The following is a 12,666-nucleotide window of genomic DNA, read 5'->3' as shown; positions in this document are numbered from 1 at the left end:
CCCCAGAACACTCAGCCTCTGAAACTTCCCAAGACTGGCTCCTTGTCCATCCAGTCTGCTCAAATGTCCCCTCAGAGAGTCCTTCCCCGACCACCCTATCTAAAGTAGCTTGCACACCTCCATTACTCATCAGGGCCAGTCGGCTTTCCTTACAACAAATGTTACTGTCAAATATAGCTATTTATTTATCTATTTATTTATTTACCTGCTTACTGGCTCTTGCCACCTTGCCTGCCTTGTTCTCTTGCGTACCCCCAGCACCCAGAATAGTGCCTGACACGTCGTAGGTGCTTAGCAAATATTTATTTTAGTTCACTGATCAGTGGCCAAACTAGGGCTGCAATTCATATCTGGCCTATTGCCGCCAAACAGAGAAGGGAACAAGATAGGGAGAAGCAAGTATTTTTTGGAAGAGAGCACTCAGGCTGTCGGGCTGGGAGCGAGCGCGGCTTCACCACTGTCACTGGCTCACTGGGACCCGTGCCTTATTTTCCCACTTGTGAACTGAAAGGGTTTGACCAGAACCAGGAACACTTCCAAGATCCTATTTTCCTTGACATCGGAAGATAAGGGTTGCTGATCTGAGGAGCAGAGAGTTGGGGCCCAGTTCATTCCATCAGGGTCAAGATGGCTGTCATGGGGGAATGCACTTGAGTCTGTATTCATTGTCTCAGCGCGGTGCACAAAGCTCATTCAGCCTCAGAGGAACGGGGCGCATCTTTGTGACGCCCAGCACAACACTGTCTGCCTCTCCTCAGTCTAGCCTGGGAACAGACAAGCAGGCCAGCTGCTTGAGAGATGAGAAAGCTGCAGACAGCTCTGTCCAATAGAAACAAAAGAAACGCTATCTGGGTCCTTTTAGATGTGCAAGTAGCCATATTTCAAGAAGTAAAAGGAAGCAAAATAGCTGAGCATGGTGGTGCTCACTTGTAATCCCAGTACTTGGGAGGCCGAGACAGGAGGATTGCAGCCTTTTTTTTTTTTTTTAAAGACATTTACTTTTGAAATGATGTCTTGCCAGGGTGGCCTCAAGCCTGTATTCCTGTCTCAGCTCCCAAGTACTGGCATTATAGGATGCACCATCATACCCAGCTCAAACTCACTGTAATATGCTTTATTTTACCTAGTATCCCCCAAATATTGAAAGATAGTAAGCCAGGCATAGCTGGGCATGGCAGTGAATGCAGGTTCAAGGCCAGCCTCAGCAACTTAGTGAGTCCCTGTTTCAAAATAAAATATAAAAGGGCTGAGTGTGTAGCTCTGAGTTAGAATGCCCCAGGGTTCAGTCCCTAGTACCACCCCCAAAACTGTTTAAAGATATGAATAATTTACATTTATTTACACAATCTTTCGAATCTGTTGTATACTTTAAACTTACCATCTGGACTCAGATGACAAATTTTCACTGGAAAAGTTTGACCTCTATTTAGACTTCATACAATTCATTGGTAGAGTACATTCACATGCCCAAGCTGTCCCAATTATACGTAATGGTTTTTCAATAACATGAATGTCAGTGCTTAAATTAGTTAAAAGTAAGCTGGGCATGGTGGTGCATGCTTTTAATCCCAGCATTCGGGAGGCTGAGACAGGAGGATCCTAGTTTGCGGACAGCCTCAGGTACTTAGTGAGGCCCTCTGTAACTCGGTGAGACCCTGTTTCAAAATAAATAATAAAAGATAGGGCTGGGGGTATAGTTCGGAGGTAGAATGTCCCTGGGTTCCATCCCCAGTACCTCAAAAAATAATTAGAAGTAGATAAATTTGAAAGTCCTGTTTCTCACTTCCACTAGCCACATGTTTTTGGTGCCTACTGTGTTAGCCGGTATGGATAGAGAACATTTCTGTGATCATAGGAAGTTCTGTTAGAATATCTCTGGAGTCAGACAGCCCTACTGCCTTCTGGTGTGACCTGGGAGAAGTGGCATCTGCCTCACAGGGATTATTGTAAGGACTCACTGTGTATGCAGGTGTCCACGCATGCGTGCACACACTCAACATGCTGCAGTCCCTCCTGGAAGCCAGGTGCACTGGGAGTGCAAACAGTCCTGTTGCTCTGAGCCCCAAAATGGCTGGTCTAGGCACCTGTCCCCCCATGCCTTGGTTCACAGCGTGCCCTCTGAGTTGATCCTGCCTGTCATCTCTGCTCTGTGCTTTGCTGCTATAAATTCCCTCTGCCTCACAACAGCAGGACGCATGCCAGAGAGCAGAACAGAGAAAATAAGGGTGTGTGTGTGTGTGTGTGTGTGTGTGTGTGTGTGTGTGTCTAGCTACATATTGGCACCTTTGGGTTTTCATAACTCCCATTTGGAGTGATTTCCTGTGTGTGTGTGTGTGTGTGTGTGTGTGTGTGTGTGTGTGTGTGTGTGTTACTGAGGATGGAACCCCAGGGACTTTCTACCTCCAGGCTACACACCCAGACCTATTTATATTTTACTTGAAAATGGGGTCTCATTAAGTTACTGATAGCCTCACTAAGCTGCTGAGGCTGGCTTCAAACCTGCAATCCTCCTGTCTCAGCTTCCCAAGTACTAGGATTACAAGTGTGCGCCACCATGCCCAGCTTGGAGCGATTGCCTTTTAAATCATCACTTGATGGGACTGAATTGCAGGCTTTGTGGCGGCAAAGTTGGATGAGAGCATCCAAGCAAAAAGGCCTACCCTCCCTTGTGGTGGGGAGGCCAGTGGCTGCTGTCATGGTGTGTCTGTGGCACCTCATCTGGGAGACCCTCAAGGCAGGAATTCAAGGAAGTGGATGGTGTATCTGGGTGTTGCCATTGCTGGGTGAAGAACATGTCCCCAAAACAGTGAATGAGACACCCTGTCACCATAGCAGAGCTTTCTACATTTCTGGGTATTGGTGGAAGGACTTGTGTCCATTGCAATGGGGAACCACGAAGAACAAATCCAGGCTGTGGTTGGCCTATGGTGTTTTTTTGATCAATAAATAAAAATGGGTAGGAATCCTATTGTGTGTTCTTTGGGGCTTGAAGAGGGAAAACACATGGTTGGGATCTGGACTGGGCTGGAAGCCTGGGCTCCTTGGGTTGAGGATGGAGATTCCTGGTGCTGATAGAGGATGGATGGTGGAAAACTGTCCAGGAAAGAATACCTTGGACTGGGCTCAGGAGCCTTTATCTGTAGTGTCCCAGTTTCACCATCATGGAAGGGGCAAGTAAAATTCTGGCTACTAAGACCTTGTGGCTGGGCCTGGTGGCACACACCTGTAATCCCAGTACTTGAGAGCTGAGACAGGCGGATTGCAGGCCTCAGCAACTGAAAGAGGCCCTCCACCACTTAGTGAGACCATGTTTCAAAATAAAGTAGGACTGGGGGTGTAACTCAAGTGAATGCCCTGGGTTCAATCCCCAGGACAGAAGAAAGAGAAGGAAGAGGAAAGAAACGGTAGCTGCAGCCAGGGCTAACTTGCTGGGTGATGACGGGCATGTAACCCAGTTACCCTTGACACTCTAATCCCCAAGCAGCCAACCTCCTGAAATAGCTGCCTCACTGGCACTGAATGTAGCCAAGACCAGCAGAGGAACCACCCAGCTGGTCCCAGACCACACTGCTGACACCAAATAATGAGCCGATTAAAGGTGATTGTAGCCAGCCACTGTGGCACAAGCCTGTAATCTCCAGTACTTGAGAGGCTGAAACAAGATTTCAGGTTCACATCCAGCCTCAGCAACTTAGCAAGACCTTGTTTCAGAATATAAAAATAATTATAAAATATGGCTAGGAGTATAGCTTAGAGATTGAATGCCTCTGGGTTCAATCCCCAGTACCAATTAAAAAAAAGTAGGCCAGGCGTGGTGGCGCACGCTTGTAATCCCCGCACTTGGGAGGCAGAGACAGGAGGATCACGCAGGTTCGAAGCCAGCCGCACGCACTGGCTTAGGAGACTCTGTTTCCAAATGAAAATATAAAAAATAGGTCTGGGAGTGTAGCCCAGAGGTTGAAGGGCTTCCAGGAACCCCAGTACCACCAAAAAAAAAAAAAAAAGTAATTCACTTCTGGGTTACAGCTGTGTGTGTGTGTGTGTGTGTGTGTGTGTGTGTGTGTGTGTGTATGCGAGCACACACGCATGTGTGTGTTGTGTATTTGTGTGCTAGGGATCGAACCCAGGGGCATTCTACCTTCACACCAGCAGCTCTATTTTATTTTTATGGATTTATTTATTTGGTGTTAGGGATCAAATCCAGGGGGATTCTATGTCAAAGCTACACCCCTAGCCCTTTTTAATTTTTGTTTTGAAACAGGGTCTCACTAAGTTGATGCGAGTCTCAGTACATTGCTCAGGCTATCCTGGAATCTGCAATCCTTCTGTCTCAGCCTTCCAAGTACTGGAATTACAAGTGTGGCCATCATGCCTGGCTTCAGGTCATAGTTTATTTTTTTTTAAATTTGTGTGTGTGTGTGGTACTGGGGATGGAACCCATGAGCTTTCTACCTCCAGGCTACACTCCCAGACCTATTTTATATTTTGTTTAGAAACAGCGTCTTACTAAGTTGCTGAGAGCCTAAGTAGCTGAGGCTGGCTTCCAATTTTCTCTATCCTCCTTTCTCAGCCTCCCAAGTACTGGGATTATAAGCATGCATCACCACACCCAGCTTTGGGTAGTAGCTTTTTTTTTTTTTTTGTGGTATTGGGGGTGGAACCCAGGGGCTTTTCTACCTCCAGGCTATACTCCCAGACCTATTTTATACTTTATTTGGAAACAGGGTCTCACTAAATTGCTGAGAGCCTCACTCAGTAACTGAGGCGGGCTTCGAACCTGTGCCATCCTCCTGTCTCAGCCTCCCAAGCGCTGGGATTACAAGTGTGCCACCACGCCTGGTCGGTCATAGCTTTTAATCACACATGTGACTTTCCTATGTTCTTTCCTTTGACCCAGAAATTGGCCAAGTTCAAGTTGGTGACTGATCAATAACTATAATGAAGCTGGGTGTGGTGCTGTTCCTGTAACCCAGTACTTGGAAGGCTAAGACAGGAGGATCGAGGCCAGTGTGTGATAATTTAGTGAGACCCTATTTCTTTTTCTTTTTCTTTTTTCCCCCAGAACTGAGGATTGAACCTAGGGGCATTCTACCTCTGAGCTGTACCCCAGTCCCATTTTTTATTCTTAATTTTGAAACAGGGTCTCACTAAGTTTGTAGAGGGCCCCACTAAATAGCTGAGGCTGGCCATGAACCTGTGATCCTCCTGTCTCAGCCTCCCAAGCACTGGAATTACAAACATGTGCCATCATGCCCAGCTTTGAGACCCTAGTTAAAAATATATATATTTTAACTACAGGTGTGGTGGCGTATGCTTGTAATCCCAGTACTTGGGAGGCTGAGAGAGGAGAATCACAGGTTCGTGGCCAACCTCAGCAACCTTGTAAGGCCCTCAGCAACTTAGTGAGACCCTGTTTCAAACTAAAAAACATAAAAATAGAGCTGGGGGTGTAGTTAGGAGCTAGCATGCCCCTAAGTACAATACCCAGTACCACAAAAAAGAAAATATATATTTTTTTCTTTTGGAACCCAGGGGCATTCTACCTCCAAGCTGTATCTCCAGCCCAATATTATTATTATTATTTATTGTGAAACAAGGCTTCACTAAATTGCAGAGGGCCTCACTAAGTAACTTAGGCTGGCTACGAACCTGCGATCCTCCTGTCTCAGCCTCCCAAATGCTAGGATTATAAGCAGGTGCCACCATACCTAGCTAGAAAATAATATTTTTAAGTTCTGGGGTGTAGCTCAGTGGTAGACTGCTTCTGGTTCAAATTCCACAAATAAACCTGACTAGGCTGAGCAGGACACTCTGGATGGTACTAACCATGTGGAATGAGGGGAAAAAATCCACTTTTTGTGAGCGGGCATCCTTTGAGCACATACCCCCTCCTGTCCCTCTCTGCTGGGCTGCTTCTCCACCGAGGTTGGGTTTGGCTTCGTGATGTGCCTGACTCGAGAGGACAGCAGCAGCCCTAACTGCAGCAGGGGCCTTAAACCCACTCGGCCCCTGTGCTCTACCATGAGAACATCTCCCATGGAGCTGCGGACCCAGAAGACTGTGGAAGCACATGGTGGGGCCGATTCCTCCTCCCAAACCAGATCCCGGCCAGCCGACCCACAGCTGGAAGTGGAGTGCTCAGCCAACCCAGGAAAGCAGAATGCTTGGTGTCCCAGTCTCAGGTCTGGGATGGTCTGTGGCACGGCATCGCTGCAGCATTAGGTGACTCATACAACTTTGTTGTTTTGAACCACTACGATCAGGGATTCATTCTTTACCATAGTATAATCTCCTTTGTCCCAAATGGTACCAATGCTTAGCACCTGCCAACTAATGGTCACTCAGTAAGTGGCGGTTATTATGGTGATTACTATTTACTCAGACATATGGTCTGCAGAAACGTCTTTCTCTTAAAGGCAGGAGGTGCTGCACTAAGTACTTTTAAAGTTTCCTTTGCCTCTTACAACAACTTTGTGAGGTTATAACTAGAAATACCAGGCCGGGCGTGGTGGCGCACACTTGTAATCCTTGCACTTGGGAGGCTAAGACAGGAGGATCGCACAGGTTTGAAGCCAGCCTCAGATACTTAGTGAGGCTCACAGCAACTTAGTGAGACCCTGTTTCTAATAAAATATAAAATAGGTCTGGGAGTATAGCCAGGAGGTAGAAAGCCTCTGGGTTCCAACCCCAGTGCCACCAAAAAAAAACAAAAAAACAAAAAAACAAAAACAACCTAGAAAAAAAAACAAACTAGAAATACTACTTTTTTTTGTGGTACTGGGGATGGAACCCAGGGGCATTCTACCTCTGAGCTCTACCCCAGCCCTTATTTTTTAAAATCCTTTATCCCAGCATTTGGGAGGCTGAGACAGGAGGATCGCGGTTTGCGGACAGCCTCAGCTACTTAGTGAGGCCCTTTGCAACTCAGTGAGAATCTGTCTCAAAGAATAAAAAGTAGGTCCTCCTGTCTCAGCCTCCCAAATGCTGGGATTACAAGTGTGCGCCACCACGCTCGGCTTAAATACCACATTTTGTAGACATGAAAACAGAGGCAAAAAGAGAGAGAGGTTAGCCCAGGGTGGTGGTGCACATCTGTAATCCCAGTACTTGGGAGTCTGAGGCCGAAGGAGGTTATAGGTTGGAGGCCAGCCTTAGCAACTTAGCAAGACCTGCAGCAACTTAGATCTTGTTTCAAAATAAAACATAAAAATAAAGCAGGGCTACAGGTGTAGCTCAGTAGTAGAATGCCTCTGGGTTCAATCCCCAGTACCACCAAAGGATAAAAGAAAAAAGACTTTCATCAGGAGAGATAATCAAGGACTCTAGAGTCTGACAGACTCCGGTTCAAATCACGATTCTGACATTTCCTACCCGTTTGACCCAGGGCAAGTGACACCCACAATCTGCCTCAGTTTTTTCCATCTGTAAGCCAGGGATAATAATATCAATCTCAAGCCGGGCGTGGTGGCGCACGCTTGTAATCCCAGCATTTGGGGGGCTGAGACGGGAGGATCGCGGTTCGAGGACAGCCTCAGCTACTTAGTGAGGCCCTCTGCAACTCAGTGAGACCCGGTTTCAAAAAGAATTAAAAAAAAATAGGGCAGGGGGTGTAGCTCAGAGGTAGAATGCCCCTGGGTTCCATCCTGAGTACTGCATCATCATCATAGTAATAATAATAATAATAATAATAATAATAATAATAATATTAATTTCATAGAATTGTGATCGTGAAATAAGATGTAGCATAGAAAAGCCTCAGTATGGGAGCCTGGCAAAGAGTGTGCTGAATAAAATCAGGGCCCTTTTCCCTGAAAAGGGGCTAGAAAAGAGGATCAAGGCCCATACCCTCTGCATCCCACCTCCCTGAGATGCATCATGCACAAGGACTCCGGCTTGCTCTGTGAGCTTGTTTAATTTATGGGCACATGGGGAGCTGCAGGCCGAGGACAAATGGGGACCCCCCAAGCCACACATTTCTCAGATCGTCACTCAGCCCTGCCAGGGGGCTGTGGGGCCGGGAGGCAGTCTGCCCGGCGGAGGAAGTAGAGATAGGAGGCCGAAGGTACCTCTGCGCCGGCCTTGGTAAAGCAGGCACTCTCTGTAGCACAACCTCGTGTGGCAAATTTAGTGTTGAAGATACCTGGAAAGAGGGGTTCAGACAGGAGTCACCTCTTTCTTTGGCATGCCCCATGGGTCCCTGCCCCACCTCCTCATATGTTCTCCAGAACCCCCTCCTTCCCCACAACAGAGAATTTGGGCCTCCAATTCTGGGGCCCCATCTCCCCTTGCAGGGATCCAGACCCTCCTCACCTGCCTGCACGTTGCCGGCGAAGTAGATGCAGTGGGTTTCCTGGCCGACGCAGCGGGCTGCCTGGGTGCCCGGGCACGTCTCCTGGAAGGGCACGATGCAGGAGGGGCACATCAGGCCATTCTCCGTACGATTGTTCTGGGGAGCTGGGGATGAAGATGGAATGCCCGGTGAACAGGGATGTTCAAGCCCTTGCCCCAGCCTCCCCCAAGCCCCAGGAACACCAAGACGGACATGGCGCTTTACAGGTAAGGAAACCGAGGGTCAGAAGCAGCAAGGTGCTTGGCCAGAGCACCCACAGTGGGCCCTCAGGGTGGGACGGGACTGGCACCTACGGGTCACAGAGCCATTGTTGCAGCCGTCGCTCTGGCAGCACTGTGCGTTGGACACCATGTAGTCATTGGGGCCCATGGTGGTGGACACAAACCCCGAGTAGCAGTCGCTGAACTTCATGCAGGCCTTGAAGGTGTTCACCGACTGGCGGCCCTCTGTGGAGTGGGGGACAGGAGCGGACGGCAGGTGGCACTGGCCAGCCACTACCTCCAGGTCTCTCCTACCTACAACTTCCCAGACCGCAATCCCCAGTGTGCTCCCTTCCAGCTCCCTGAAGCCGTACTCCCTAATCTGCCTGTGTGTGCCCTAAAGCCATGGCCAACCCCCAAGGGCCTGCCTGATGTGGTCCTGTCCAACCACCCACCCCAGCCCACCCACCACCCTTCTCTCCCTGTCTTGCTAGTACCCCCCAGGGCTTTGATCCTCATTCCCGATAGTCTCTTTCAACAACCCCCAGGATGCTGCCCCCCTCCCCACACATTCATATCCATCTCTCTCAGATTCTTCCACCATCACCCCAGACCTCTTTTTTTTTTTTTTTTTTTTTTTTTTTTGCGGGTCTGGGGATGGAACCCAGGGGCATCTGACCTCCAAGCTACATCCCCTGCCCTATTTTTTAATTCTTTATTTTGAAACCGGGTCTCACTAAGTTGCAGAGGGCCTCACTAAGTAGCTGAGGCTGTCCGTGAACCGCGATCCTCCAGTCTCAGCCTCCCGAATGCTGGGATTACAAGCGTGCACCACCACGCCCAGCTTTTTGGTCTCTTTTTTGAGGGGGAGGCAGCTGGGGATTAAATCCAGAGGCATTCTACCTTTGAGCTACACTCCAGCCCAATTTTATTATTTTTTTCTTTAAATTTTGAAACCAGATCTCATTAAGCTGCTAAGGGCCTTGATACATTGCCGAGGCTGGCTGGAACCTGCCCTCTTGTTTCAGCCTCCCAAGTACTGGGATTACAGGTGTCTGCCACCACACCTGGCTCGCCCATGGTTTCTTGTTGTCTGTCGCCCTCGGCTAACCCCAGTTCTTGTCTGAAGTGGTCTCTTCTGGTCTCCACAATCCCCCTCCTCCTTACCCTGCTGAGGGGTGGCTTTTCCCCATTGCCAAGAGCTGATGTGCTGTGGAGATCTTGTAATCCCAGTACTTAAGAGGCTGAGACAGGAGGACGGCAGGTTCATGGCCAGCCTCAGCTACTTAGTGAGACCCTGTTTCAAAATAAAGAATAAAAATATAGGGCCTGGGGAGGTCCATGAGTATGGTGGAAAGAGAGTGGGTGTAAGTTAAGTGAGAGAGGCCACCCGGACCTGGGAAAAGATGGGGCCAATGGGACGGTTATTTATTGTATTTTATTTATTTTCAGTTATTTATTTATTTATTTATCTACCTCCCATCCCACATTCCTTTCACACCCCTTCCCATTTGGACAGTTTCTTCCTGCTGGCAAAGTTGACTTTTATCTGTCACAGGCCAGGCATCCCTCCTTCTGTGACTAATGGTCTTTTTCAGCTTTAAATGAATGAGCCAGCCGGGCGTGGTGGCCCACACTTGTAATCCCAGTACTTAGGAAGCTAAGACTGGAGGGTCACAGGTTCAAAGCCAGCCTTGGCAACTTAGTGAGACCCTATTTCCGAGTAAGAAATAAAATTGGGCCGGGGGTGTAGCTCAGAGGTAGAATGCTTCTGGGTTCAACCCCCAGTGCCACAAAAAATAAGTTAAATAAATAAAAATAAATAAAATATAATAAAATAAATAACCGTCCACTGGCCTCTAGAGGTCTCTGGCCCCATCCTTTCCCAGGTACAGGTGGCCTTTTTCACTTAACTCACGTCCACTCCCCTCCACCATACTCATGGACCTCCCCAGTCCCCAGCTCTGCTTCTCCTACCTAAGATCATTTGCTCTGTGTTTAGGAGTTATGTCTGTCTCCCATATGGAGTGGTCCTTTTTCTTTCTTTTGCTTCCCTTTTTTTCTGGGTGAGGGTGGTGGTGGTGACGCTAGCGACTGAATTCAGGGGTCTTCTACCTCCAAGCTACATTTGGAAACAGGGTCTCACTAGTTTTCTGAGAGCCTCTCTAAATAAGGCTGGTTTCAAACCTGTGATCCTCCTGCCTTGGCCTCCTATGTACTGGGAATACCGGCATACACTACCAAGCCCAGCTTTCTCTTCCATTTCTTAAGTCTTTCCCTCTTTCCTGCCTTCCTCTGATTTTTTTTTTTTTTCGTACTGGGGGTGGAACCCAGGGGCTTTTCTACTTCCGGGCTATACTCCCAGACCTGCTTTTTTTTATACTTTATTTGGAAACAGGGTCTCACTAAGTTGCTGAGAGCCTCATTAAGTAGCTGAGGCTGGCTTGGAACCTGTGTGATCCTCCTGTCTCGGTCTCCCAAGAGCTGGGATTACAAGCGTGCGCCACCATGCCCGGTGACTTCCTCTGATTTTCTTCCCACCCTTTACCTATCCTGAGAACTGTAGTGATCCTGCTCGGTGTGGTGAAATCCTCTACCGCAAAGGTCCACCTTGCCCGCCCCCGTGGCCTGACTTTATGCCCTCTTACTTGTGCTGGACTCGCTCACGAGAACCACGCATGCATCCTTGCCCGCCTCACACGTCTTCATTTTTCCACTGCACGTGTGCCCGGAGCCCCTACACACCTCACAGCTTAGAGGGCATCCTGCAAGATAGAGGGCAAGGGCTTAGTCATGCATGGGTGGTGTGGCCCTCAGACCACAAATTTGGCTTTAGAGTTTAGAAGGGCAGGGAAGGTGGACTTAGGGGGCCTCTCGGGGGAGGGACTGGCATCTCTCGGGTTTTTCATGGGTGGGGCTTTGACTACTGTCCAGGGAACTGTCTAGAGGCTGATGAGGAAGCGGTGGTCAAGCCAGCAAAGCGGCTTCCAGGGGCGGGAAGCGACTCCACCATAGAGCCTGTTTACTTAATTACAAGGCTGGGGACTTTGGACGCCAGGGTCCTCCAGCAAGCTCGGGGGCAGGGAGGGGGCACGGATTTTCCTGACTTCTGTGACACTTCAGGTCCAGCTGGTTCTCGGAATACTCCACGTAGGTCCTGTACAGGTCTTAAGGACAGAGGGCGCTCAGGAAGGGGGTACCTGAGGCTGGGCTCTGAGTCTGAGGAAAAGGAGGGAGAATGAGGCCCTCAGGGGGCTGAGGACTTGGGCTTCTTTGTCCTGGGGAGGAGGCAACTAGGGGCCTGCACAGCTGAGTCCTGGGGAAAGTGAAGCTGGCCTAGACTCCTGCATCTAGGTGGAGGAAGGGGCCGGATGCCTGAACTCAAGAGTCAAGAAAAAAAATGTCTCTCCCGCTTTTGTTTATTTATGTATTTACTTATTCATAAAGATTTCCCTTTCTAGTCATGCTCCCATGATTTCCTAGAATTCAGATGTCTTTTTTTGGGACCCTGCCTGTGGCACAGAGGATGCGGGGTCCACTAGACCCCTTCTCTCAGGGGTCCAGTCATAGATTGTTTTTTTCCTCCTGGGGCCCCAGGTGGTCTCCTTCTTACCCTCTGCCTCCTCCAGGAACCCCAATTCCCAAGATACTCCTTTCCCCCTTGAGGACCTCGCTGAATGTCCAATCCCAGTCCTCTTTCCTGAATGGGGTGGGGGGGGAAGGAATCCAGGTCCTTTGTCACTTACCGAGACCCAAGAGGGTGCAGAGCAGGGTGAAGGCCAGCAGGAAGGTCCCTTGTCTTGTGGATGGCCTCATGATGTGTGAACCTGCGGGCCCAGGTTCTCTGCCCTTATAGGAAGCCGAGGGAGGGCGGGTCGGGATCCACCTTCACCCTGGGGTGAGAAATAGCTGAGGTCAGAATTCAGGACAGTCCTCAGAAGCCTCCGGGTTGAAGAGGCGGAACTAGCATCCAAAAGGGACCTGGACATCTTCTGCCCAGCTCCCTTTTCCACAGGGATCCCGGAAGTCTGAACTTTAGTCCTTTCTTCCATCAGGACCCAGAGAGACACTGCCCACATTTCTTACTTTTTTTACATTCCTTCCCCACTTTCTCGA

The 12,666-nt window shown here is 49.1% G+C and overlaps 1 protein-coding gene across 1 annotated transcript; it reads right to left on the bottom strand.

The window, feature by feature from the left end:
* Positions 1 to 7,985: 7,985 nt before the first annotated feature.
* PINLYP (phospholipase A2 inhibitor and LY6/PLAUR domain containing) lies at positions 7,986 to 12,366 on the bottom strand (the record flags this gene model as incomplete). The annotated part of the gene is made up of 5 exons (XM_080703326.1): positions 7,986 to 8,140; positions 8,311 to 8,454; positions 8,644 to 8,796; positions 11,199 to 11,315; positions 12,297 to 12,366. 5 exons carry the CDS (start codon positions 12,364 to 12,366, stop codon positions 7,986 to 7,988), a joined length of 639 nt encoding a protein of 212 aa, XP_080559452.1.
* Positions 12,367 to 12,666: the final 300 nt, after the last annotated feature.

Source organism: Muscardinus avellanarius, assembly GCF_963383645.1.
Source record: "Muscardinus avellanarius genome assembly, chromosome: 10".
Taxonomy (NCBI): domain Eukaryota; kingdom Metazoa; phylum Chordata; class Mammalia; order Rodentia; family Gliridae; genus Muscardinus; species Muscardinus avellanarius.
The sequence above is the reverse complement of the archived record's forward strand: the minus strand, read 5'-3'. Positions and strand labels throughout refer to the sequence as shown.